The following is a 27,531-nucleotide window of genomic DNA, read 5'->3' on the forward strand; positions in this document are numbered from 1 at the left end:
AGCTTAAGCCACCAAGTTACTGAACTTTAACAAGTCGTTTTCCTCTTATGCGTAAAACGAAGCCAGCGTGTCAGGATTACTGTGAAGGTGAAGCTGTGTGAATGCCTGTAAACTAGTGCCTGGCATATGAGGCTGTCATGAGTGGCAGTTCCCTTGCTTCCCATCCCTCCAGCAGAGCTGAGGGTCCAGACGGGGTGACAGTAAAGGAAGTGCAGGGGGCTTCCCCTCCGGTGTTTGCATGTGGCCTAATCTGCACCAGGGAGCCACTGCAGGCCATCAAGCAGTGGCAGCAGAGAGTGGAAAGGCTTCTGTTCTTCACGGTGTTTCCCAGCCATCAGGTGGCCCTGCTGCTGAGACTTCGAGACCTTTAGTTCCATCCAAGGGCAACTGATGGACAAGGTTCATTCTGTGCTTTGAGCTATTATGTCCCGGAAGTCAACACTTCCATCTGTGACAAGTTAACCTCTAGGTCCCAGTTATATACACTGTCATATACTCACTGAGGACACCTCTGTGCCGGGCATGAAGGGCACACAAGACATGGGCTTGGGCTTTGGGGAACCTGGGTTTTAGGAGGGGAACAGCAGAAGCATAAATAAGAATACAGCATGTTGTTGCCATGGAGACGGGGAGCTCCAGAGATGACAGGTGATACTTGTTCTGCACTCTTCATGTGTGAACTCACCCAATCGCATAATTGACACCCTGGGGTGGCACATGAAAATGCACTCTTGCTGTAAGGAACAGAATGCTTACAAGCTGGGCTTCAGCCAGAAAGGGATTTAATTGTCTCATACAAGTATAGGAGCCCAGTCCAGGGCCAGAACGGCAGCTAAACTTGTCCTCCAGCTCTTCCTGTTGTGCCCATGGCACCTGTAGGCTTCACGTCTTCATTCAGGAAGAAGGAACTGAAGGCCAAAATGCCGTACAAGTCCTGTTTTCCCAGGAGCTCTTCAGTCAGAACTGGGTCCTTTAATGGCAAGAGCATCAGGGGTAATGAATTATTCTCAGCTGGGCAAGTTATCCTCAACAAAGGCAGAGCCAAAGGGCACACCCTTGGGGGCTGATGCCATGGACTGACCTGTCACTGCTCAAGTCTGGTGTATATAGATGGGGGCTGGGGAAGGCATGGCCCCTGTGTCCTGGGACCTGCCCCATCATCACCGTGTCCCACACCTAGTCATGTTTTGGGAACTTCAGGCTGCTTTCTGGGCCTGGTTTCTATAGCATGTGGGCCTGCAGAGTGCCTTTAGAAACAGGAAAAGGTCAAGTTCTCCGAACTGACAGGAAGTGGGCTCGCCTTGTGCTGGTCACCCCATCTCTGGGATGACACCCACCAACTGGGTCCTGAACACATTCACGGTCAGCATGCCACCTGGCAAGCATGGCCCATGGCAGCCTGATACCCACCCAGCACAGTTGCTGCCCTTAAAGGGCGACACAGGGACCCACCCGACTGTGCTGTCTCTACTCACTGTGCTGTCTCTACTCAAACACATAGAAAGAAGGAAAAGGGCTGAGAACAGCAGTCTGCCATCACCTTAGGTCCCAGGAAGAGGATCTCTTGAAGAGAGGATGGATCAGAGAGAGGAGACAGTTTCAAAGGAGACTAACTGGGAAAAATAAAAGCAGCTGAAATTTGGGCAGACACTAGGTGAACTTCTAGAATGTACTTTCAGAGAGGAGCAGGAGAAACAAAGTATGTTATGGAGTTAGGAAGAACATGGACAGTGAGGAAAAGGAGCCAGGAAGTGTGTCCCTTCCTCCAGGAGCTCCTTCAGGGCCACCTCAGCCAGCAAGGCTGACCACCCCACTCTGTCGAGGCCCCACAACTTTCTGGCAGGGCCAGACCTGTCCCTGGTAAACAGGGGAGTGAAAAGGATAGGTCCTAGCCCAGCTGGGTTTCAGAGCAGGTTAGGTTCAACACTGGTGGCAGCCTCCCTCTCAAGGGATGCACGTGTGCCTGTGTGTACACACACACACACGCTGAGCTCACCATCCAGTCCTGCTGCCCCTGCCTCACTTCTACCACCAAGCCTCCCCATGCCCCCCACAGGGGCTGGTGTGGTCTTTCCCACCGGGGCCCCGCAAGCTCCCTTTACCAGGGAGCAGATCCCATCTCTGCTCCACTGCTCCTCTTAGAAATGGAGTCAGAACTCATGCCAAGAGAAAACAGGTCAAGGCCACCTCACAGGTCACTGAAACCTACATCCTGGTCACTGCTGCCCAGCTGCCTGCAGAGCTGGGTGCCCGCATGGGACTCCCCAACCCCCCGGGGGTTCTAGGAGGAGCAGGGCCCCAGTCCAGGAGGCAGGAGAGGCCATTCCATGTGGTCAGCGTCTGGGACAGAGGCTGCACCCATCACACCACTTGCCGTCAATCAGGTGACCGTCTGCCCCTTGAGAGCTGCTCCAGGCCTTTATTTATATGACCTGCTTGGACGTAAACGCACACACACGCACACCACGAACCAACCTGTCTCCCAGGGTGCGGCCCCCCGCCCCAGGCAATCTAGGGACGTGGCGGGCATGCAGGGAGGCTAGTGGGGAAGAGCGTCGGGGGCTCTAGCCGGAGAGCGAGCTGCTCACAGGCGAGTTTGCAGGTCTCGGCAGCCCTAGTCACGCAGGCCTTGCCTAAGAGGAGGGCAGAGGCCACAGGGTGGGCCAAGGGAGATGCCGGCAGTTCGTTTGCTGCCCGGCCCCAACAGCACCAGGCAGAATTTATGCAGGAAGGCTCAGTCTCCAAAGTAAAGTGGGGTGGAGGGTGGTGGCAACAGTAGCACCCTGGGCTGGCTTCCAGCTGGGCGGCCGGGCTGGCAGCGAGGAAGGCTTAGTCGTCTGTCTCCTGTTTGATGTTCTCAATAGGAACAGGCAGCTCTGGACTCGGGGCCTTGTCAGGTGTGGCCACGTCCAGATGCTCTTCCTTTACACGCACGGTAATGACTAAGGAGGAGGAGAGGTGGGGGGCAGGGAGAAGAGCGTGTGCATGTGACTCAGGGCCTGGGGAAGGAATCTGGCTTCCTAGACAGGGGCCCCCGGACGTGGCAAGCAGAGCCCCTTCCCCCTCTGTGGGGACAGGCAGCAGAGGCGGCCTAGGGCCCCGTCACCCCAGCCAGGCAGGCTGCCCACCCTGCCGAGCACATGAGCGGGGGCAGAGGTGGAGAGGGCCAGGCAAGATGCTCGGCTCCATTCGGAGTTGGGGGTGGGTGTCTGGGAAGCCCTCCAGGCTCAGTGGTGCCCAGAAAATTCCCTTTGAACTTGACTCTACTCTTCTACGCCCAGGTGGGGAAGGAGAGGGCCGGCCTCTGAGCACTGGAGCCACCTGCCCCGCCTCGACCCCGCGCAGGAGGCGCTTACTCTCATCAGGAACGGGCTCTGACGGGATCTTCTCTGCGGCCTGCGGGTCATCCTCCAGCAAGGGCTTCTTGGACCCCTGTCTGAGGGGCCGAGTCTTGGTCGGTGGTATTCTTTTTCCTTTGAATAAAAACAGAATTATATCCAGGATAGGGATGCATCCATGTGAAGCAGTGGTCAGGCAGCACAGCAGAGGGGAAAGTGCCAGTTTGGGAGGACGAAGGCCCGAACTCTGACCTCACCCCTCAGGGCTGTGTGCCTGAGGCTGAGGTTCTCTCCAGTAAGGGGTCAATACCGCCCCACTCCCCACCGCCATGGCTGTTAAGCTTCCCTTTTCTAAGCCTCACTTTCTTCAAGTCTAAAGTGTGATTTTCCCAGCCCTATGTTTTGAACGGCACAGGGTCCTGACACTTGATCAACTCCACACCCTCAAAGGACCTTAATCCTGCCTGGGGACCACATCTGTTTCCTCCCTGCTCCCTTTCGGGGCATCCTTTTCTCTGCGTGGTGCCACGTCAGTGAGCCCACCTCACTGCACTGGCCCACAGCTCAGCTCGGGACATGCTGAGAAAGGGCTTGCCTGCGGAGAGGTCCCCAAGCTCAGTGGTCATCCTTGCTCCCACCCCCTGGGGGTCATGAGGGAAGAACAACAGCCTCAGGGAGCAGCTTCCATTTCCTCTCGTATCTTTTACTCTCAAACACGGCAGCTGCACATGGCCTCAGGGACCACGCCTCCTCCCACCCCCCCAATACAGTCTCTTGTCTCTTTTCCTCAGTATCCTGACCATTACCAGAGATAGAAGACTCCCTACTTATGCTGTGGGTCCCTGAAGACACAGGGTGATGGATGGGCCCGTGGGGCAAAGAGTGAAGGAGAGGGCAGGACCATGAAGAGTGCGACTTCAGTGGTGACACCCTGCCTCTGCTCCCAGGGATACAGGCTCAGCTGGTCCCAGGGCCCACACCAGCCGGGAAGCTTTAGAGCATCACTTACTTTTCTTCCCAAACTGTTTCTTTTTCTTCTTTGTGGCCTCTTTAGCTTTCAGAGGTGTGGTGGGCTCTGTTGTTGAAAGACACAAGAGGTGAGGAGAGAGTTCTGAGAGGACACAGGCTGTAAGCACATCCCGAGACCCCTGCCCACCCCTCACCAGCCTCCCTTACACAGGGGATGCCCCCAGAAGGAAAGCCAGAGCTGGGCAATGAGAACAGGGAGGGGGCTGTGGGGAGGGACTGGACAACAGCTGTCCCTTCTTCCCACCCTCATCACCTTTCGGAGGGACCTGGGGAATTTACCTGGGTGCACAAGGGCACGAGCATATGACAGAGTGGGCAAGGTCAAGGAAGGAGCTCTGCAGGCCAGAGGGAGAGGGAGACAGAGAAGTCAGGAGGGGGAGGGGAGACAAGGGCCACTCTTTTCTTAGAAGTGGTCCCGGAGAGTCTCGATCTCATGCTAAAGGACAAGGTGGGCGTGGGGCAGGGAGGTGGTTAGCAGGAAGGAAAAAGAAAAGGAGAGTCAAGAGCCCCTTAGGGCCAGGAGAGCCCAGACCTGTGGCCACGGGTGGCTGGAGCTGGTAGCCAGTGAGCTCACACCAGCCGACAGGGTAGATGTCCGGGGACTCGCAGTCCACCCACTGGTCATACTCGCTGTCCCAGCCGTCGAAGTGGATGCTGAGGAGCCGGTGCACCACACGCTTCACGGTGGCCACACAGATGAGCCGCGGCTCCATGAGGTCCACAGCCTCCAGCTTCATGCCCACCTTGAAGCCGTGGTTGGGGCAGTCCTGGGAGGGGGATGACAGCAGTGACCAAGCCAGCCAGGTCCCTGCCCCAGTGGGGCAGACCTTGGGGAGGGAGCGGGGCTGAGCGTGCCTGCAGGGGGAGGCTCCTCTGATCCCCCTGCACTTGGTTCCCAGGCACCAGCCCCTCTGGGGAAGGGACCGGCTGAACTGTTCAGCACTGGCGCCCACGACAGAGTTTGGGATTCCTCCCCTGAAGTGGTGGATCTTAGCAGCAGAGACTCAAGGAAAGAGAAGGGGTTGGAACTGCCAGCGCCGGCAGTGGGCAGGGTTGGTCTCCTCACCATGTTAAAGAGTCTCGATGGAGCTGCTTTGGCCTTGGTCTTCTCCAAGTAGGTCTCCCAGCTGAAAGTGTGAGCCTCATACCCTGGAGGAGCAGAAAGCGTAGATGAGGAAGGGGAAAAAGAGGAAGGGGGAGGGAGTCCCGGAAAGTCCCACACTGCCTGCGGCTCGGTCAGGACCCCCCGGAGTCTCCCCAGGCTGGTACCTGCTCTAGGACCATGGTCCTGCCCAAAGGGACAAGTGGGAGCTCTGCTCACTGAGCCACATAAGCCATGGGGCCAAGCCAGCCCCGAGTAAGGGCTAGCAGTGACCCTGGGTAGCTGTCACCTCTCAATCCACCCAGACTTCGAGCTCCAGGGGTCTGGCTTTGCCAGGAATTTGGGCCAGTGGCCTCACCCTGCTCCTTCCAACTGTAAGGCTGTTCTTACCTTTTGGGGGTGTGAGCTCAATGTCATTCTTCTGGCAGAAGTTGGCTGGGAAGATGGCGTGGGAAGAGGCATGGTAACAGAACCAGTCCGAGCCATCTGTGGAGGGCCCCCCGTCCACACAGATCATCAGGTAGCCGTCCAGGAGGACCTGGCGGGTGGTGGGGAGGGGGGCAGACAGAACATGGTTTCCTGAACCGCACCCCTGTCCCAGCATGAGGTGATGCGATAGGGATACAAGGTGGACGGGTCCAACTAACGGGAGCTGGTTCTCAGGCTTCCCCGATTCCCCGAGCTGCTGAGAGCACTCAGCGCTGGGGAAACCCACACTCGTGAGATCGTTGAGCGTCCTCACTAGACAGCAAATGCCGTGCCGGCAGGACCGGCATCTGTTTTTCTGTCACTGTTCTCAGTGGTGACCACGTGGGCCCGGCCCGGAGATTTGCCAGATGGACAAATCAGTGTGTCCCCCTGGAGGGCCGGGGGTGTTTGTTTGCTCCTCAGGCTGTAGCAATAATGGAGGTTTGCAGCAAAGTCAGCCCGGCTGTGGCTCCGCAAGGCCAGCACTCAAAAGAGATGGCATGTGGCGGCGACGGGGAGGCCTACACCTGACCCTGGACCAGGCTTAGACCAGGTGTTCAGTAAACACCTGTCCATCGCACCTCTGACCCTGGCACGAAAGCAGATGCTGAGTGAGGAGCTAAGTCTCTACTCACACAAACCAGATAGCCCAGGAGCAGCCCGTACTGGGAAGCTCTGCCACCTCCGTGCCCGCAGAAAGCCATACTGCAGGCTAGAGGGCCAGCCTCAGGCTCACCTTGCAGATGGTTGCCACGCAGATGTTGCCCAGATTCAGGGGGTCAATGGCCTCCAGTTTCATCCCCTCCTCAAACCAGCCGCCTTCCGTGTAGACAGCTCGAACCTTAAAGGAACGGGGCAGTTGGGGAATCCCTGGCTGGCCCAGGGGAAGGGTGGGGAGGCAGGCCTCACCTGCCATTGGCCTGGGAAGGAAGCAAGGAGGGAAGGGGACATCGCAGGGAAGAGTTGGGGTCTGCGGGCCTGGAGTGGACCTGCGGCCAAGGGGACAGTGCCCAAGGGCTGTGCCTCACCTTCTTGAACAGGTAAGGAACAGCATCACAGTAGATCTTCCGGAAGGTGGGATGGTGGGCCATGTCGCTGCGCCTCTCTTAGGGAGGTGGTAGAGGGGGAGGGGGAGAAGGAAGTTGAAGCTGCTAACAGGGCCACTCCATGCCTCCCCCAGAAAAGTGCTCTCCTCTGTAGCTCAGCACCACCCCCCAGACCAGGAGCTCTGTTGGAACTATTCAGTCCTTAGGACCCAGACTCTTCCCACGTGACATGGAGAGGACGCGGCCTATAGCCTCTAGTTTCAAATCAATTTTTACCACTTCCAGCTGAGTGACCTTGGTCAAGTCACTCAACCTCTCGGGATACCTGGTCAAGTCCTGCCACCTGCAGGGTGGAGATGATCACCTCTACCGCACAGCATGGTTGTGGGGTGTAGAGATGTGCCCCGCCCCCAGGCCCACGCTGGCCAGGGACTCTGCTAACCTGACAGCTTGATGCCGTGGCCAACACGCCTTGACCAACCCACTGGGTGGATCAGGGGGCTCCACATGTGGCACCAGAAGTCATCATCACTGTCACCATCCTCGTAGAGGAGCCGTAGGCGACCCCCGATTACCGTGTCCACCACGGCCATGCGGGTCCGTGACACCTGGGACTTGTCCACCACCTCTAGCCGCATGCCCTGCCGAAAGGGGTACTTCATGCTCTCCACCATCTGCAATGATATCAGAACACAGCCCTGCTGGGGTTATGCGGACCCTCCCACCCACCTTCCTGTTCTGTCCCTTAAGAGTAACCAGAGGACAATGAAGGTGGCATGGAAGCACTGCAAACACTGAGTCAGGAAGCGGGCAGATGAGCCCTCCTGTCCCACCAGGTTCAACCCTGGCTCCCAAGTCCCTACGATGAGACTGATGATATGTTTACAACGTGTGCACCAAAATGCCAGTAAGTCATTATGATGGCAATTGCAAATCACTTTTCAGACTAAGGAAACAGGTGCCCTAGAGAGGTCATGTGACTTACCCAGAGTCACACAGGGTCATTAGTGCCAGACCAAATCTGGTTCTGGTGTCCAGCTTTGAGCTCTTTCAGGGGTCTGTACTCCGTTCACACAGGTACCCCACACTCCCCTCTACCTTCCGGCCCCTACTGATGGCACACACAAGCCTCCTGTTTAGGGAATGCGTACCCTTTGCCTCCATACATCTAATCTCAGCTCTGGCCCCGATGGGCTGCAGCTCTGAACGGCTCTCACAGCACCTTAGGAGTGATGCCTGCCCCTCTGACACAGCAAAGGACAGTGACCCTAGAGCCTTGGTGGCGGGGCCTGGGGGAGGAAATAGTAGATTCTTTGCCTGCCATGAGTTTGGTGCTGTCCTGCCAGGGGTAGGGGATGGGTACATAAGTTCTGTAGGGCTTTTCCAACACCAGGGCACTGCGGGCTCAGGGAGAACCACCCCAGTCTCCACAGTGTGGGTGAGCAGTGCTATTCCAAATCCCACCAGGAGGGGGAGCGGCTCAAGGGTCACAAAGCAGCCACCAGGACCCAGATCCTCTGCCTTCAGCTCAAGGGCTGGAACCCACCTGACCTGTTTAGCAGAGGGAGAGACGCAGGGTGAGGCCTGGCCACCTCCCCACCTGGCCTTTCATGGACAAGCTCCTTTCCTCTGTGCCCACCGGTGCAGCCCACGACCCCACAACGCTTTACTGCCCACGTTTGCTTAAGGTCACGTGCTGGAATGCAAGGTAAGGGCAGAACCTAGGTTTGAGTCATTTCTATTGTATACTCTCAGCTTCAAGTGCACACACACACACACACACACAGACACCTGGCCTCTGCTGATGGGCATTCAGTTGAAACATTTACGGAGCACTTACCACATTGTGGGACTGGATTACCATATAGGATTGGATTTGAATTTGAGCTCCCTCCACAAATGCACCCCTTTTATCCTCTCCACCCCCCACTCTTCAGAGGCAGCTGCTTCTGTACACCTCCAGCATGCCCTGCAGGGACTGGGCACCTGACAGCTAGTGTGTGCTCGCTGACTGTTCACACAGAGCCCTGCTCTGCCACCCAGAATCAAGTTCCTTTTAATTTAAGCAGAGGTGAGGCCCCCCTGACACTCTTGGTGGCCCGTGCACAGTCATCTGCTTCATCCTGACACTAGGGCCAGCTGGGAGAGTCACCGCTCATCTTCAGGCACCAACCCTGTCAACTGTGCAAGGTACTATGGGAAATATAGGAGAAAAAGCTCACAGTTGTGGAAAAGAATATGAAAAGACAATTAACAAAATACAGAGAGATGAATAGCAAATGAGTACTACCCAGTACGTTCAAATAAGGGAAAAATCGGTTTTTTTGAGATGCTTGGAACCATTCCTCATTGAAGGCCAGCTAAGGCCCACAATGCCAATATTCTCACCAGGCGCCCAGGGCCCTGGGTGAGATGGCCCCAGCTTCCCTCCCATCCGATTTTCCACTGCTGGCTTCCATGCCGCCCACATCCTACCCATCAAGGTAGAATTCAAATGCCGTTTTCTCCATGAAGCCTCCCTCAATACTGCTCCTCCTGAGGCCACAAGAGACCAGTTCAACCACGTCACGGAGGCACCTGCCCTGCACTCCCCTGCTCGCTGCTGTGACGCTTACCCAGGGCAACATGAAAACACATGTGAACATCCGGGTCTGGGGCCCCAGAGACCCCAGGTGCTATGTGAGCAGGCCTGGCAGACAAAGGGGGAAGAGACTTCACTGCGTATCCTTGTATCCCTTTGAATTTTTACCATGTGTATGATTTTTATGTTAAAGAACTAAATAATTTTTAAAATTAAATGCCACACAGATGATTCTGAGGCACATCTCTGGTTCAGAATCAAGGCTATTTTGTAATTTTTCATGGGCATGACTTCATTTCCTTTGCCAGACTGGAGAGTCCCAGAGGGCAGGGTCCATATTCTCTGTATTTCCAGTGCCTTGTATACAACAAGTACTTAATAAAATCTATTGAATGAACGCTTCTGAAAATGCTGTGAGCAAAGGCAGGGATCTAGAAGAACAAACAGCAGACAAGGCAACATGACTGATGGGGCTGGATCAGAGTCTGAGCAGGGAGGAAGCTGTGAGGCTGGGAAGGCAGATGAGACCCACTCTCCATCCTCAGGAAACGTGGAGCTGCTAAGATTGTTAAGCAAGGGAGTCTTAGAAAAAAACACTCCAATGAGTAGCATGAAGGACAGATAAAGCGGGAGAGGGGCAGGAAGGAGATCAGTTAGAAGACCCACAGGGCTCACTGCCAGACCTTGATGTGGAAATCCACGGGAAGTGTCCTGGAGCCCACCAGCCGTCTCATGAGGTAGCCCTTCCAATCGGTGAACTTGGCATGGATGGCTAAGGAGACAGAGCAGAATCCTGAGTACAGACTGACAGCACTCCCACTGACGGGGCTCCAGGGCGGCCCCAGAGAGCAGCAGAGGGGCCTGAGTAACTTAGTTCTGCCTTTTCAGGCCAGCAATCACCTCATCTTATAAAGCTGGGGTCCCCAACTTGGACCTGCCCAGGGGCCTCTGGGACGAGGGAGGGCAGGAAGCAAGGAGGCAGGGAGGCTCTGTTCTGGTCTAACTGCTCCCCAGGGCCCCGCAGGAACCAGGACGGAGAATACTCTCATCCACTCACTCCGCGGGGGCACCAGGATCTTGCTGTTGATGGCACACCAGCCGATGGGGTGGACATCCACAGTCCCCAGGTTGCACCAGAAGTCATGGCTGGCGTCATTTTCAAAGCCTTCATACCGGAGCAGCACCCGGTACCCTGAGAAGGAGGAAGGAGAAGTGTACTCATAGGACTTCCCTCTTCTCAGGCCTAAAAACTGGGCTTTCACTGCCTATTTCAAGAACTCCTTCCACAGCAGCCAGAGTAAAAACAAACCCATGCCACGTACTCGGAAAGCAGTATGGCATAGTGGGAGAATAATTTTCTATGGCCTGATCAGCCCTGGAATGAACTTAAAAAATAGGCTTCCAAACTCGCCAAGCTCTGTGGTCCCTTCAAGGTAGGCAAGATAAAAGAACAGCAAGAAGGGAGCAGAAACTCCAGCAGGTGGATTTTTTGTCTGTCTTATGAAGCCGATTTCTGCTCCAGCACTGCCCGTCCATCTGGAGATGTCACTCCCCAGCCCCGGACCCTACCTTGCTGGAGGAACACCCACCTGCTGCCTGGATGACAGAGGCGATCCAGTACACCCGGCTGGGGAGCACAGCGTCACTGTTGAGCACCTCCACCTTCATCCCCTTCATCACATCTTCCCACTGGTCATAGAGTGGGACCTGCAAGGGGGACAGTGAGCCACCTGGGCTGACAGAGGAGAGTAGCTGGCCGCGCGGCCTCGCAAGGCGCTGCAACCTTCTCCTCTGCTCCTGAGCATTTCCCCTCACTCCTGTGTGCAGAAGCCAGGCCCGGGACCAGGGATGAAGAGAGGAGCAAGATGTGCCCGCCGTCTGTGCGTGAAGATCCGAGTCAGGGGATGGGGCTGGGGGCTGGGCAGAGACCCAGAGTCAGACAGCCTGGGTGCTCATCTCTACAGGACCAGCTCCCAGCAGTTATCCTCTTGGGTACATCACGCCTGTGCCAGCCTGTGCGACAGCAACGACCCCTAGCAGTTTCTCACCCTCACCATGTGCCAGGCGCTGTTCTTGGCACAAATAGCACCTCCTTCGATAGTCACTCAACCTGGGCAGTTAGGACCATGATCCCTGGTCTCACAGCTGTCGCCAGGATGGCTCTCATGGAGCCGCTACCCACCCACTGCTCCTGGCACGTCCTTTCTCCACCTCTCCTCCTGTTAACACGCCCCTGACAGCACTGGACCTGCCTTCCCCATATCTAATCCTCACTTTGCTGCCAGTGGCATTTTGGTTCTCCTTTGGGGAGATTCTCCTTTTTTCCTTGGCCCATCAGTGTACCCCATTCCATCTCCCTGGCAGGAGGGACTGGGTTTATCACGGAACCTAGAAACAGGCACACTGCTCAGGCACATCAGGGTGGGCTTTTTACAGAGCAGATCAAGGCAGATATGTTAGTGCAAGTATGATACAACTCCCCTGCAATTAAAGTGCCTGAACTGCGAGAGGATTCACAGCAACAAAGAGCTCCCCCCACCAAGTAAGACATGCACCTTCACTAGCAACCGGAGAGGAAGAAGAGGAGGAGGTAAGCTGCATTGAGTGTCAGCCTTTATCTGTTCAGGCCTCCCCAGAGTTCAGTAGCAGCTCAGAAAGAAGAGGCTAGCAAGTGCATTTACTTTGGTCAGAGGACTAAAGAGGCCTCCTCCTGGATTTCCTGGGGTTTAAGAAATTGGCTTGAAAGACAAGAGAGCCCCCTCAGCTTCTCTCCACGCCTGCAAGCGACCACTGCTCAGGCCTGCCTGCTAAGTTCTTCTGGTCCAAGCCCAGCCCTCCAGGTCTCAGCCTTTGCTGTTTCTCAGTGACGGGGGTTGGGGAGCCTTAGCAGAAGCGCGCTCCAGGAGGCATCCACATGTGCCTCCTGGGAACCAAGGGGCCCAGGGCAGTTCACCAGCATCAAGCTGGGAAGAAGGAGAAAGGGATTCTCAAAGTTGGCTTTTAGGTATCAAAGCAAGAAGTGCCATTACGTAAATAAGCAAAGGGAGGACCTCAGAGGGGCAGTGCTAGAAGCTCTCAGTGAGAGTCTGTGGGAGGAGTTTTTGAAAAAAGGGGTAGACAGAAACGTAAACTGGAGCAAGGTGCAAAGCTGGGCTTCGAGCACTCAGACCTCACCCGATTCTCTCCTGGTGCCAACACAGTGAGGCAGGTAGGTGAGACGGGGCAGCAACCAGGGCCCCTGCCCTCCCTCCCCTCACCCCCAGGGCACTCACGTGTTTAAAGCAGCTGACAGGAGCAGCCTTGTAACTGTGATCCTTCAGGAACTTCCCCCAGTCGAAACCCAAGACCAGCGCTGTGGAGCAGAGAGGAAGAGAGCTGAAGGGTCAAGGCTAGGAGCTCCAGCAGCAGCCACTCCAGGAACCTGGGCCTGAGGAGTGGCAGCAGCAGGTCCCCCCCGCCAGCAGCCCCGTGCCCACCCCGTACCTGCCCCAGCAGAGGCCATTGGGATGGGGAAGGATCTTATCCAAAGGCTGCCAGACTCCCAGGAATAGAGGAAACACTCAGAAGGAAATGTCTGATCTTCCTTCCCCCAGAGAAAGACAGAAATTCAAAGACCCTTGGGCTTAAATTCCTCAGACCGCCCCCAACCTCTCACTGGCCACAGCCAATCTAAATAGGTGGGAGGTGCACACACCTAGGCCCCTCCAACCCTGGAGCCTGGGAGCTCAGGATCAGTCAGAAACTCAGGCCATCTAGCACAGTTGCTTCGTGCCTACATTTGCTTAGAAATAGCTACACACACTCATAAAGAGAGAAAGGTTCCTTCCTTATCCCATCACCCTTCCTCAAACCAGATCTAGGTCTCCATTGCCCCAGGGAAACAAGCCAGAGGGCTAAAGGCAATGCAAAACAAAAGCCAATTCTGAGCTTTTGAATGATCAAGAGTAGGGGTCCTGGCAATTTAAGAGTGATTGAGGGATCCTCTGGGGTAATTTCACCATAGCTACCAGGTGAGGAAGATGCAATCCACAGCAAGCCTGGCTGGCAGTTTCTAGCTGGCCACCTTTTCCAGCCCTCGTCCCTAAGGAGGCCACCCCAGTCCTGGCACCACATCCCACCTGATTTCTGAGCACCAGTCCCTGCTGTCTTACCATCCTGCCCTGTTGGTGTCCCATCTGCGAGCTGGCCTGTTCCTTGGGAGTGGAGGAAGGCTCCAATTTTGGCAGACCAGGCAGCTTTGTGCAGGACTTTGGCCTTCTTGGTAGGCGGTTTTCCCTGGAGGAAGGAGAGTGTGTGTAGCCTAAAGGCTAAGAACAAGGCTCAGGATTTGGACTGCCCAGGCCCAGTTAACCTCTCTGGGACTTTAGTGTCTTCATTTGTAAATCAAGATGATCACAATGATAATGCTTAGCTCCAAGGGGAGCTGCAAGGACGGGGGTCCCTGACTGCGCCTGCGCCTGCGCTCAGTAAGCTCAGCGATTGTTCAGCTGGGGAGGGGTGGGGGTGGACAGAGCCACAGGGCAGGGAGGGACACATTTTCTATCTTTTAAGCCCAGCTTCTGCCAGGAAGCTCTTCCTGGTGGCATCAACTCTCAGCCATCGCCTTCCTCTGCCGCTCCTACAGATTTATGGCGGAGAATGGGCTTTGGAGGGCTCGTGAACTGAACCACGGGCTCTCTCTAGAACACACATGACTGTTCCAGAGTCCATAGCTTATCAGGTGCTCAAAGGAGTCCTCCCCAAAAAGTGAAAGGCTACTGATCTGGCCTATAATTTGTAACTTAAACACTGATCAGAAAGGCCCAGAGAATTTATTAAAGAGATCAATGAAAGAGAAATGTGGGTTGAGGGAGCTCCCTGGTGGTCTAGTGGTTAGGATTTTGCACTTTCACTGCTGTGGGCCTGGGTTCAATCCCTGATTGGGGAACTGAGATCCCACAAGCTGTGCAGAGCAGCCAAAATTTTTTTTTTTAATGTGGTTGGGACTCTGTGCTTCCAGTGCAGGGGGCATGGGTTCGATCCCTGATTGGGGAAATAAGATCCCACATGCCTGACAGCCCCCCCACCCCGCCAAAAAAAAGTGGGTTTACATTCCACACAGACCTAGGGCCAAACCCTGGCTCTTCGATTTTATTTGTGTAATTCTAAGTTACCAAAAATTTTTGAGCCTTTAAAACAAAAATCTTTAAAAATTCATGTTTTAGGGATCACTGGTTCGACGGAGACTGCCAAGCCCTTAGCAAGTATCCCCAAACTGCAGTTATTAACAACATAATTATTAGCTCAGTGAGGATGTCTCTATGCCTGACTAATATCTGCAAAATGAGGGAAACAACAGTAACTGTCTCACAAAGTGAGAAAGCGTATGAGGCAAATAAAATAAATAAACTGTGAGCAATATATCAATATAAATATATACATATAAATAAATAAATGAACTCCATAAATGGATTCCTCTGCTCTCTAAAGTGTGAGAGCATAAGAAACACCAGGAAGTCTACAACCTCAGAAGGCCACAACGAAGGTCCTTCCCAAGCCCTCTTGGCCCCTCGCCATCAGTCAGTTGGTTGTTCCTGTCTCAGCACCCAGGGTCCCAGAAAGGGTTTCCCAAGTGATGGCCTCTCACCTGTAATCTAGCCAAGATACTGGCTTTCTTAGAGTTGGAGGAGTAGCTCCTGGAACAGGAGACGCTGCAGAATCTCTTGGTCTTGGAGAAGAAGGCTTCCCTAGTACCCACGATACCACACATCTCACAGACAGCTGGGAAGAGAACTTAACTTAGCACATGACTCCCTTGATCGTCACCCTAAGTCAAACACAATGATGGGCCCTTCAAAACCTAAGGCCCTGCATTAATCAGGTGAGTCCCAGGCCCGCTGAGGCTGAGAGAACTGGAAGAGGAGGTGGTTGTGGTGCGCACACCTGAAGCTGCTTGGCACCCCTTGGCTGCATGTGTCAACAGTGGGACGAAGGAACATCCACGAGGACGACTGGGGAAACAGGTGAGTGCTGGAAAGTTTGCAAAGAGGAAAATGAGAAGAAAAAATGTGCCCACATCACTTCGTTTCTGTGGGTCTATCTTGTTCTCATCTGTGAAGTAGAGACCCTGAATTATATCAGTGTTTTGTCCCTGCTATCACATTAGGGAGCGTTTAAAAATGCCCAAGCCTTATTCTAATTAACTGGCCTGTGGTGGGACACAGGCACCTGTGGTTTGTTAAAAGCTCCCCAGGTGATTCTAATGTGCAGCCAGGCGCGAGCATCCCCGGTCAAGATGGTCTCTAATAGTTCTTTCCACTTCTAAAGTTCTAAGATTCTAAGAGAATGGCTGGAAGAGGGGAGAAAGATAAAAGAAAAGGGAGACAGGAAGAGAAGACAGGATGGATGGAAATGAAACAAGTGGCAAAGACTATTAGATTCTCCTTTTGTAAAGAGTAAAGAGGCCAGGGAACAGGAGTGTCATCACAGACTGTCTAGCCCGGCCCTTTGCACAGGCAGTGCCCACACTGGAGGCCCTGACACAGGGGTCCAGCAGCTGTGCAGGCATCACATCTCTGAAGCCAACTGGCTTCCAGATGATTCATGGGGATTCTCATCTGCCTACCCCTACCCTAACCCTCTTACCTGGAGGTTACTTTATTCTGTATTTCCCCCCTTCACTTCCAACCCATAAGCTATTTCTTGTCCCTTCCCAGATAGTAACCAGATCACCTTAGGTGTCCTATGTCCTCAACATCCAGGCTTAGAAATCCACCAACTATTTACACAAACGCAAAAGCAGCACCATGTTAATGACTGGCATCTAATCTGTGCTGAATAAATATTAATTGTAAGAATGATATCACAATTTGAAATCAGACTGCAGCAGAGGAAATGACCCTTGGGGATACTTGGGGTGCCTCTGTCTCTCTCACAGGTCCTTAGACATCTGACCCCTTAGACACCAGATCAAAGAGCCCTTTATACCTGCACAGCTCTGCCCACCTGGCCTACATCCCCCTCTTCCTCCACAGCCTCTGAAACTCCCCCATCTTCAGGGGACACTCTGAAGGCACCTGGCTCAGAACCACTGCCGTCCAAGGAGCGGGGAGTCCCAGGGCTGAGCAAATGCATCGGGGAGGTAGGCAGCTCTCCTGCTTCCCGATCCTCATTTTCTGCTTCACTTGACTCCTCTAGATAGGAGCTGCTCTCACTGCCCGCACTGCTGTTATAACTCCGGAAACTGTCATAGCCACCAAAGAGCTCCAAATCATCATCTTCCTCTTCCTCCTCCATTGGTTCGGAAGACGGGGTCTCCTAGTGACACAAAAGCAGGCAGAAGGAATCATTGGCTTAGTGTATGGGAAGGGCGACTGCAGATCTGCTATCAACTCCCTTTCCAGTTCTTGGTCAAATCAACACTATTGGGCCAAGTGGCAGGCAGAATCAGATACCCCTTTTGCAAACACCAGGATCATTACTCTTGTTTATTTCTCAACTGCAAATCAAAAGAATACTTTAGCAGGACAGAAAACATGTATTAGGAATTCACCAAGGCCCTTCTACAGATTTATAAATGATGACATTTTACCACAATTCAAACAGAATTCATTGATGTGAAAATATCCTAAGCAAGGTGACTCATGAAGACTTTCTGGAAAGATGTATTTTAGAAACTCATCCTTCCCCCTTCAGCATATGTACACCAAAGTAACTTCAACTCAAAAACAATTTAAGTCAGAGAAAAGTTAATTTGGGACCCAGACTGCCCTAAAGAGAATTTGAGCAGCAAATGACACACTAGTTATAGCACAGTGGTATATACCATAGCTTTGGACTCAGCTCTGATCCTAACTAGCTGTGGGTCCTTGGGCAAGTCATTTAACCTCTCTGGGTCTCAATTTTCTCATCTATAAAACAAGAAAAATATTTGGCTCACAGGATGTAGAATATAAATGAGATATGAATCTATCTGGCATGTAACAGAAAAGGTGTGAAGAGTCTGGGCTCTACGCTGGGGCTCCAATACCATCCCTACTGTATGACCTGCAGCAGGTCAATTTCAGTGCCTCAGCTTCCACAACTGTAAATGAGGACAACGCCCCCTATTTTATAGGTTTTGGGGGAAGAAATAAGGGTTATTACAGGTAAGGCACTCAGAACAGTGACTTACACACAGCAAGTACTCAATAAATGCTGGAAATCATTACTGGTTAAAAGCATGGGCTCTCAAACCAAATATGCCTGCCTGAGTTCGAATCCAGGCTCTCCCACTTACAACCTGTGTGCTTTTGTGCAAGATATTTAACTTTACTGCTCTCAGTTTCTCCATCAGTACAATGGATATAATAACAAGCCCTCTATACAGGACTGCTATGAACACTGATACCATACGTAAAGCCTATGGTATTACAAAAGTTCTGTTTCCAGCAATTAGTGACAGCTCTAAATCTGTGAGCTATCTTGCTTACTCTCCACTGTATGATTATTCTCCTTTACCCGTGTAGGGTTTCTGAGCTATTCCACTTTATATTTACAACTATGCATGCAAAGGTGCTAGAAAGGAAACCGAATTCAAATATAAGGTGACCAGAAGCCAAATGATTAAAGGCTGCGTGGGTTACAGGTGGTAGTAGATTAGAAAAAGCAAAACAGGTAGAGTTTTGGAACTTGACAGACTTGGTGCCCATCGCCTTCCCTTTACAGCGGTGTGACCCTCCTGGGGAGTCGCACCACCCCTCCAAGCCTCAGCTTCCTGAACCATAAAAACGAGATAATAACACAGGACTGTTGACTCTACTGGGAGATAACGCACGTGAACGCGCCAGACAGGGAGTGTTTATTAAACTTTAATCTTCCTTTACTTCCCACCAGGATGTGACAGGCCTCAAAATCCCTAAAGAACACCACCACGAGACAAAGAGGAGGAGGAAGATTCAGGGGCTCTCAGATCCCGAACCCAATTCCCCTTCCCCCAGGCCAGAGACGCTGTTCTTCCCTCAACAACTCGGCCCCAGTAGAACGGGAGCAAAAGGCAACGCCAATCGCCTCTGGCCCTGCTCAGCCTACCTACCTGTTTACCCATCCTTCCACCCTCCACCCTCCAGGCGTCGTTCAAAGGCCTAAAGAAGGGCCCACCGAACGGGGTTCTCGGGGATCCCTTTCTCAGTCACGTGAAGTCCTCTCCCTCTCACCTCGACGCCCCGGGGCTTCTCCATGAGACCTAACACAGTTTCTTCAACCGTCACCAGGTGCAGGAAGCCATATTGGCCTCGCCGCTCTCCCCGAGCGCAGTCATTGGCCGCCTCCCAGAGCCGCGGGCCAATCACGCTTCAGGAAAGAGGCAAAGCCGGTTCCGCGCTCGCCAGCGCCCCTCCTCCCCTGGTGCTGGGGAAGCAGCGAGCGTTTATGGGACTTGTAGTTCCTCCTTGAGTGTGAGTGGAGGGGGCGTTGCTATAGCGACGTGAAAATTCCCCAGGCCCTAGACCTGCAGCGGCTCCTGAGGACTATTCTCGTTTCTACACGCCAGCCTCTTGCTGTCACTCCAACTCCGTTCTTCATTAAACAGTTTTTTAATATCTAAGATATGTACTCTCCAGGGCCAGGAATAACCTCACACTCTCCCTGACTAGAAATTTAAGGTGCCAGGAGGGCTGGGATGCCTAGCAGAGAGACTCTATTTCATTTCAGGCAGAAACTGGAATACTCTTATGCCCAATGCTGTAAATATCCCGCATGCTCAAAATCGTGTAACACTCCCCCTTGCATCACTATCTCCTGAGGAAAAACCTCGGAAATGAGGCTCTCTGGTTCATTCCTTTCGATTTCCCACAACCTCCTTACACACTCAGAGTTCTAGGTGCTGTCGTAGAGCTTTACAAACATCTCAAATCAGGGACAACCAATTGCTGAATAGGCTCTTTGGATTTAGACACTTTCTAAGATCACACAGGACTGGAATTTAAGATTTAATCCAAATTCTTTCCATACACTATACTGTACTCTAATTGAGAATCTCAATGTAATAAGTCAGGCTCAGCATAAGTTAGGTATATTTCTAAATTTGAGGTCCACCAGATACACGTGAAAGTCTTTCTTGATTTATTTCTTTTCTTCAACCCTTTCTACCTCCAACCCCATATCCATGCTATCCACGAGTACTGTTGGTTCTTCTACCTCCAAAATATATTCTGTATTTCTCCACCACTACCACCTTAATACAAGCCACTAGTCCACTGCAACAGCCCTCCAACTAATTTCTTGGTTTGAATCTTCGTCTTCTTTAATCAACACAGGCGATCTTTTTTTTTTAATTTTTTATTTTTTACAATAAACTGCATATATTTAGAGTGTACAATTTGGTATCCCAATCTCCCAATTCATTCCCCACCCAACCCTCCCCTCTTTCCCCATTTGGTGTCCATATGTTTGTTCTCTACATCTGTGTTTCTATTTCTGAACACAGGCGATCTTTTAAAATCACAAACCAGATCATGTTCATTCTCTTGCTTAAAACTCCTAATAGATTCCCCTTGCACTTTTTTTTAATTAATTAATTAATTTATTTTATTGGTTTGTTGGGTCTTTTTTTTTTTTTTTTTTGCTGTGCGTGGCTTTCTTTTTTTAGTTGTGGCGAGCTGGGGCTACTCTTCATTGTGGTGTGCGGGCTCCTCACTGCCGTGGCTTCTTCTGTTGCGGAGCACGGGCTCTAGGTGTGTGGGCTTCAGTAGTTGCAGCACATGGGCTCAATAGTTGTGGCTCAGAGGCTCTAAAGCGCAGGCTCAATAGTTGTGGTGCATGGGCTTAGGTGCTCCATGGCATGTGGGATCTTCCGGAGCAGGGATTGAACTGGTGTCCCCTACATTGTCAGGCAGATTCTCAACCACTGTGCCACCTAGGAAGCCCCTCCCCTTGCACTTTGAATGAGATTCAAACACTCCGCAATAACCTGGGCCCAGCTTTCTTTTCAACCTCCTCTTGTACCATCCTCTCCACCTTTCGCTGCATCCATCCACTCACCTTTTCTTCCTGTTCTTGACTGCCAAGCTTGGTTGGCCTCAGGGCCTTTGCACTTGCTGTTCCATTTGCATGGAATATTCTTTTTCCATGGCTCTTCTCATGGATGGCTCTTGATTTTTTAGATTTCAGCTTAAAGTCACCTCCTCAGGGAACTTAAAGTAGCTGTTCCCTCCCCTCATTCTGTATCTCATCACCCATTTTACAGTCCTTTGTAGCATTTATTTCTGTCTGAAATTTTCTCATTAATTTGTTTACTTGTTTATTGCCTATCTCCCACCACTGGAATATAAGCCCCTTGAGGGCTGGGACTTAAGTCTGTCTTGTTCTCTGCTGTATTTCCAGAGCCAAGAACAGAGCCTAGCATACACTAGGTGCTCAATGACTAAAGAGCTAGCTAATGAGACTTCAAGGATTACAACAGGATGCTGCTTTCTTTTTCTTGTTTCTTCAACAGAGATTTTTTTTAAAAATTGAGGTATAGTTGATGTAAAACATTATATGTTTCAGGTGTACAACATAGTAATTCACAATTTTTGAAGGTTATATTCCATTTAAAGTTATTTAAAAATTGGCTATATTCCCTGTCTTATACAATATATCCCTGCAGCTTATTTATTTATACATAGTAGTTTGTAACTCTTAACCCCCACTCCTATCTTGCCCCTCCCCCCTTTCCTCTCCCCATTGAACCACTAGTTTGTTCTCTATTTCTGAGCCTGTTTCTTTTTTGTTATATTCACTAGTTTATTTTTTAGATTCCACCTATAAGTGATATCATACAGTATTTGTCTTTCTCTTTCTGAACTATTTCACTTAACATAATACCTTCCAAGTCCATCCATGTTGTTGCAAATGGCAAAATCTCATTCTTTTTTATGGCTGAGTAATACACAATAGAATATATATATATATATATACCATATCCTCTTTATCCACTCACCTGTTCATGGACACTTAGGTAGCTTCCATATTTTCGCTATTGTCAATAGTGCTGCTATAAACATTGGGGGTGCATGTACCTTCCTAAATTAGTGTTTTTGGGTGTTTTTGGATATTCACCCCAGAGTTTTAATTTGTAAAATGGGAGTAAGACCACCTCATTGGGTTGTTGTGAGAATTAGAAATAATAAATGTGCAGTGCCTGCCATGTATGGGGCAGATTAAATGATAGTTATTGCCATCCTATTAGATACTAGGTGGCAGCAGCTAGAAGAGTAAACCAACCAAGAACAATGACCTTTGTGAGTTGCTTAAACTTTTATTAATGTTTATAAATGCACAGCCATGAATCTCACAGATGGAGAATCTGCTCCTGGCAAACAAGTCATCTTATTCATCAAATATTTATTTAGTGCCTACTCTGTGCCAGGGACCACACTCGACTCTGAGGAGACACAGGTGAACAGCTCTGTCCTTATGGAGTTTACTGCCTCCTTCAGGGAGATAGTGGAAACTGAACAAACGTCAACTTCCAATGGAGAAGGAACTTAGCAAGGCACTGTGATGGAGAATAGGGAAGGGAGCACCTGCAGAGGGGGTGTGGGAGAAGGCCTTGACTTGCAGGATGAGAAGGAGCCAGTTAGGAGAAAAGAGTTGTTGGGGAAAGGTCATTCCAGGCACAGACACAGAATTTAGACAGGGAGGTGAAGAGCTCCAATTGGCAGGAGAATGTAACAGCAAACCTTTAAAGATTTTAAGGAAGGGAGTAAATTGTTTACATTATGTCTTAAGAGCTCACTCTCTGGATATATGTTCTATAGTGGTTAAAAACTGTACAAGGAATAGGTGAGTTGGGGTGGCTGAATAGAGGGGATTAAGAATTCTGCTTGAGGCTTCCTAGGTGGTGCAGTGGTTAAGAATCCACCTGCCAATGCAGGGGACACGGGTTCAATCCCTGCTCCAGGAAGATCCCACATGCCGCGGAGCAACTAAGCCCATGTGCCACAACTATTGAGCCTGCACTTTAGAGCCTGTGAGCCACACTATTGAGCCCATGCGCCTAGAGCCCACGCTCTGCAACAAGAGAAGCCACCACAATGAGTAGCCCCCGCTCGCCACAACTAGAGAAAGCCCGCATGCAGCAATGAAGACCCAACACAGCCAATAAATAAGTAAATAAATTTATTTAAAAAAAAAAGAATTCTGCTTGGTCTGACATGCCTCCAAGAGGGCAAGAAGGCAGCTGGAGCTCACCAGGGAGCCCTGACCTGGAGATATAAATCCTGCAATTTTTGACAACCTCCCTTTAAGTTAGAATGAGAGCCCCTAAATCCATCTTCTCTGTGATGTATTATTTTTCGCATGTCAATGCTTATATCATTAACAGTAGAAGAGAGTGGAAACCCGAGCTTTATAGCTGCATGGCATTTCAACAGAAGAAACAAAAGTACCAGGCTTTGGGGGAGGGAAGGAAGCTGAGGCATGACCCTGCAGTGACAGGAACTGTTACCATAAGTTGAAATGGCCGTTAATTAGGAATTGAGTTGAAACATCTTTTTAAACAAAGGTTGCTAAGCAACAGTGGCCTCACTGGAACAGTGTGGCTGTTCCTTCTGCAGTGGAGCTCCTGGGCCCTGGGTCTGAGCTGTCGCAAAGGTACGCTTTTTGGCTGATCTGAGCCATGCCTTTACACACAATCTCATATACTTCCCTCTTTTGAGGTCCTTCCCTCTGTGAGTCACTGTCCCTGTCTCCCTGGGATTGTTAATCTCTCACTCTCTGTTGGATTGTTCCCAGTGACAGCACAAATGTGCTCCTGTGCCACCCATTCTATACAAATAAATCCCCTGAAATCACCTCCTCTGTCCCTGGCCATTGTGCTATTCCACCCCCCAAAGTCTTGAAAGAATTGTCTGCACACACTACCTCCACTTCTGCTTCTCCGCACTTCTCCATCTGTCCCCACACTCCACCAAAACCATCCTGCCAAGTTCAAGCACAGCTTCTCTAATGTACAGCCACATCTCTCTTCTCAAGTGGCATTCGACATAACTGATGACTCCATGCTTCCTGAAACACTGTCCTTTCTGGGTCCCTCTTGGTTTTCCTCCTGCCCCTCTGGCCAATCCTCTCTCCATTGCAGGGCTTCCTCTTCTACCTCAACTCTAAGTACTGGTGATCTCCAGGGCTCTGTCCTGGACTTGCTTCTTTTCTCTTTACTTCTCACCATAAGTGATGTCTTTCATTCTCAGTGCTGTAAATACCATTTATATGCCCTGGATTCTGATCTTCAGCCCATGTGTTTGTCCTCTGAGTTCCAGACTCATATCCATCTGTAGAGATAACTTACATCATAAACCACAAAACAGAACACTTTCTTCCCTTACCCCAAACCTATTTCTCTTCTAGTTTTCCCCATTTCAGTACCTAGCACCTTCAGCCACTCAGGAACTTCCTCTTGATTCCCCCCTCTTTATCCCTTACTTTCAATCCATCAGCAAATTCTTTTCATTCTCCAAAACCTATCTCAAATATTTCCCCTTCTTTCTATCCCTACTGTCCCCCCTTAAACCCAGACCACTGTCATCCCTGCTCTGGATTTCAGTGAAGCCTCCTAGCTAGTCTCTCTTAACCTATCCTGCACCAGCGATGTGCAGGCTGGGTGCTCTTTCCCATATCACACCACCCCTGTCTGTCCTTCCCCCAATTATTTTGTAAGATTTTTGGGGAGAGGGCAGGATGACTCAAGTTGAGGTTAGAGAGATAGGGAAGGACCAGAGTAAGAGTTATTTATTCAAATGATTTATTGCGTGCCCACTGTGTTCTGGACACAACAGCGAACGGGAGGACAGCACAGTTCCTGCCCTCTTGGAGCTTTCATTACAACATAATTTAAAGGAAAAGGAGACCAACGCTTTCCGGCCCCGACAAGGGGCCGGTACTGTGCTAACCACTCTGACACCCGGTCGGCCACCCGTGACTCTGGGCAGGCCTCAGTTCGCCTCAGCTGCAAAATGGGATAACGGCTAGGTCCCCACCCTGGGGCTCCCGTGGTGGTAGAGGGTGGGGATGCCAGCCTAGGGGGCGGTGATCGCAATGCCCGCCCCGCCCCCATCCCCGGAGGGGCGGGGCGGGCAATGGGTCACGTGGCCGGACGGCGCGCACGGGGCGCCAACGGCCGGCCTCCCCGCCCCGCGCCGCGGCCCGCCCCCCGGCGCGCGCCCCCTCCGCCATCCCTCACCACGCCCCAGCCCGCGGTCAGGAAGGCTGCAGCCCTTACCAGTTCGAGCCCAGCCGGAGCGGGGGGCGGCGGCGCGGGCTCACCGGGACAGCTGGACAGCGGGGTCCAGTCTGGGGTGGGGGCGTCAGTGACCACCGTGTAGGGTGGGGGCGCTGGGGTCGTCGCGGGCAGCCAGACGAGAAGTACTGAGTTGGGGGCTGCTAAGCTGGGATGCCCTCCCCGAGGTTGCGCCCAGAGTTGGGGGAGGGGGCGGCGCGACCCCCTCCCCCCCCCCCCCCCCCCCCCGCCGCCGCCGCCGCCCTTTGTCTTGGGCTGAGGAGAGGGGCAGCGCCCAGCCAGAGCAATTAGCACAGAGTCTGGCCCGCAGCGACCCCTCAAAGTATCCCGGCCTTGATTGCAACCCCAGCGCGGGGAGAAAACAGGAAAGGGAGTGATAACTGGGCTGACAGGCTAACTGCCATTATTAGGCACCCAGGCTGGCCAGGCGCGGTCCACCGCTTCCTCTTCGTGGGGCCTGAGGCACACAAGGCACACGTGTGTCCCAGAATTGTGAAAGAGGCGGAGCTGGGATGCGAACCTGGGCCATTTGGCTCTTGCCCGCTGCGCTAGGCCGAGGAAGACGCATCCTTGAACCAGGCTTTGAACATTCTGAAAGATTTGGGGGGTGGAGATAACTGAGCGAGCTCTGCCCCAGTTCGCTGTGAGACCTTGGGAAGACGTTTGATCTTTGTCGGCCACACTTTCCTCCGACGTGAAAACGGCTGGACTTAGGAAAACTAGTAACTAACATGTGAGTAGTGCTTTGCAAAGTGTAAAGCACTTTCAGATACGTTGTCATAGATAATGCCTCACAGTTAACCCACCGAGGAGGCGTTTTTATAAGCCTCCCTTTATAAATAGATGGAGAAATTGTGTTCTGGAGAAGTTTATAAGATCAGGGAGCAGGGGCAGAGCCTTAATATTGAATAAATCAAAGGCTTGTAGGGTAACTGCCTTGGACGAGCATAAAACTCTGAAACTCAAACACCCTGTGACGTCATCTGAGCTCCTAGCTGTTAGTTTAAAACAACACTTTTGCTGGAACTGGTTGCCCCTTCCCAACTCACAACAACTGCGTCCGGCCAGCCCGATCACCAGATCACAGCAGTTTTAACTCTTAGTATTTTTTAACTTTCCTGGTTTGGGCTGGACCAACTATGAGGAGTCCTTTAGGCGAAGTCAAAACTGGGGGGTAGTTGGATAGGGGGTTGACTGAATTCTGAAAATTCCAACTGAGTGTTTTGTGTTTTCTAAGCAGCAATTATTTTGAGGGCATTGGTGATAAATAATAATTTCTGTCCTTCCTGTTGACAGGTTCACCCCCTAGCAAATTACTGGAAGGAACATGAGAAATGTAAGTAGGGATTTTGAAGTATCAGTTAAAAGAACCGAAATTGTTTATTTGTAGAATAATGGCAGTTAATCTGGTGAGAGCAGTTCTAGGTGTACAGTTAATTGGCAAATGCTTATCCAATGCCCATTTCTGAGGGGTGTGTTTATAAATACATGCATCCAGGTCTACACAGGTGGCAATCTGTCACCACAGACACTGACAGGTACCTGGAGAGATGCTATTTTTTTTCAGTCCGCATTGTCCTGTGAAAGGGAAGAGGGGTTGTCAGTGATGTGTTTCAGGTGTTTTCTGGGCTACCTGTTATCACCTGCCATGCAACCTTGTTTTTCCTCACAACAAATTTAACAAGCAGGAGAGGTTTTTATCCTTTTTAGAAATGAGGAAAGTGAAGCTTAGGAGAGTTAAGTAAACCAGCCCTCTTGGTGCTGAAGAAACTTTTCACTGAACCACACTTTTCCCATTGTTGATTGATCCCTGGTTCAGAGTCTGTGAATATTTAATGAAAAGCTGCTTATGCCAGGTGCCTTTGAGTATTTTATTTAATCCTCATGACAACCCACCATGCTTTTTACTCATTTCAGCTGATCACCTTGAAATCCACTAGCAAGCCCTAAAAAAGAAAAGAAAAAGCCCACCCCCTCCTACAGGGCAGGAGATAATAAGCATTTATAAATACATGGTGATGTTGTACCCCTCTTTCTAAATATAATGTGGGGACACCAACAGCAATAATTCCTTTAATACGATCCTGACATTTCAGAAAGGGTGGCGCAAAACAGAAATGTGGGCCTTAGGTAACAAATTGAATTGCAAGAGCATATTCTTCCACTGACAACAATTAAATCTGAAAATGTCACTGGTTTCCTATGATAAGTGCACTCAGTATTGATTATCAGGACTAACCACTGATCTGACACTTGGGTCAATTAGATGTTGCTTATGAAAAAACATCTGGTAGAGATGCCAGCATGGTCAGTAAGAAAGGTGACTGGTAGTTTGTTAGAGGGCCTTCTCCTTCAGGTGCTTAATTCTGAGCATTGAGGGAAATAGTGACAGAGGCAGCCTTCAGTCTTAACCCCTGTGGAACCAACCTCCACAACTCTGGTTTTTTAAAAAATATAAATCTGATCAGGTCATTTTTTTTCTGCCTTAGTAGAAAGGCACATTTGTTTTTTGTTGTTGTTTTGTTTGTATTCATCCCAGGCTTTTTTTTTGTTGTTGCAATATAGTTGATTTACAATGTTGTGTTAGTTTCAGGTGTACAGCAAAGTAATTCTGTTATACACATGTATATCTGTTCTTTTTTAGATTCTCTTCCATTGTAGATTATTACAGGATTTTTTTTTTACTTTAAAAAAATTTTTATTTATTTATTTTTGGCTGCATTGGGTCTTTG

The 27,531-nt window shown here is 51.1% G+C and overlaps 1 protein-coding gene across 2 annotated transcripts; it reads right to left on the bottom strand.

Moving 5' to 3' along the window:
- Positions 1–583: 583 nt before the first annotated feature.
- Positions 584–18,857, bottom strand: L3MBTL2 (L3MBTL histone methyl-lysine binding protein 2). 2 transcript variants are annotated; one of them, XM_057741726.1, is made up of 17 exons: positions 18,738–18,857; positions 16,620–16,860; positions 15,191–15,324; positions 13,716–13,839; positions 12,837–12,916; positions 11,154–11,271; positions 10,622–10,756; positions 10,248–10,336; positions 7,426–7,657; positions 6,966–7,042; positions 6,674–6,778; positions 5,860–6,007; positions 5,434–5,516; positions 4,900–5,134; positions 4,348–4,413; positions 3,357–3,473; positions 584–970 (listed from the first exon to the last, which is right to left on the bottom strand). In XM_057741726.1, the coding sequence occupies exons 1-17, from the start codon at positions 18,759–18,761 to the stop codon at positions 954–956; spliced, it is 2,025 nt and encodes a 674-aa protein (XP_057597709.1). In that variant the 5' UTR covers positions 18,762–18,857; the 3' UTR covers positions 584–953. The 2 variants fall into 2 exon arrangements, with proteins under 2 accessions (XP_057597709.1, XP_057597708.1); XM_057741725.1 differs by lacking the exon at positions 584–970 and adding an exon at positions 2,735–2,942.
- Positions 18,858–27,531: the final 8,674 nt, after the last annotated feature.

This window comes from Hippopotamus amphibius, chromosome 7 (genome assembly GCF_030028045.1).
Source record: "Hippopotamus amphibius kiboko isolate mHipAmp2 chromosome 7, mHipAmp2.hap2, whole genome shotgun sequence".
Classification (NCBI taxonomy): domain Eukaryota; kingdom Metazoa; phylum Chordata; class Mammalia; order Artiodactyla; family Hippopotamidae; genus Hippopotamus; species Hippopotamus amphibius.

Bases quoted from the DNA above. Each gene is read 5' to 3' on its own strand.
- L3MBTL2 (XM_057741725.1), bottom strand. From the start codon at position 18,761: ATGGAGAAGCCCCGGGGCGTCGAG. The intron at 12,917-13,715 runs GTAAGACAGCAG...TCTGCTCCACAG, and splicing joins GACACCAACAGGGCAGGATG to CGCTGGTCTTGGGTTTCGAC. The intron at 10,337-10,621 runs GTGAGTGGATGA...CTGTCTCCTTAG, and splicing joins GATCCTGGTGCCCCCGCGGA to CCATCCATGCCAAGTTCACC.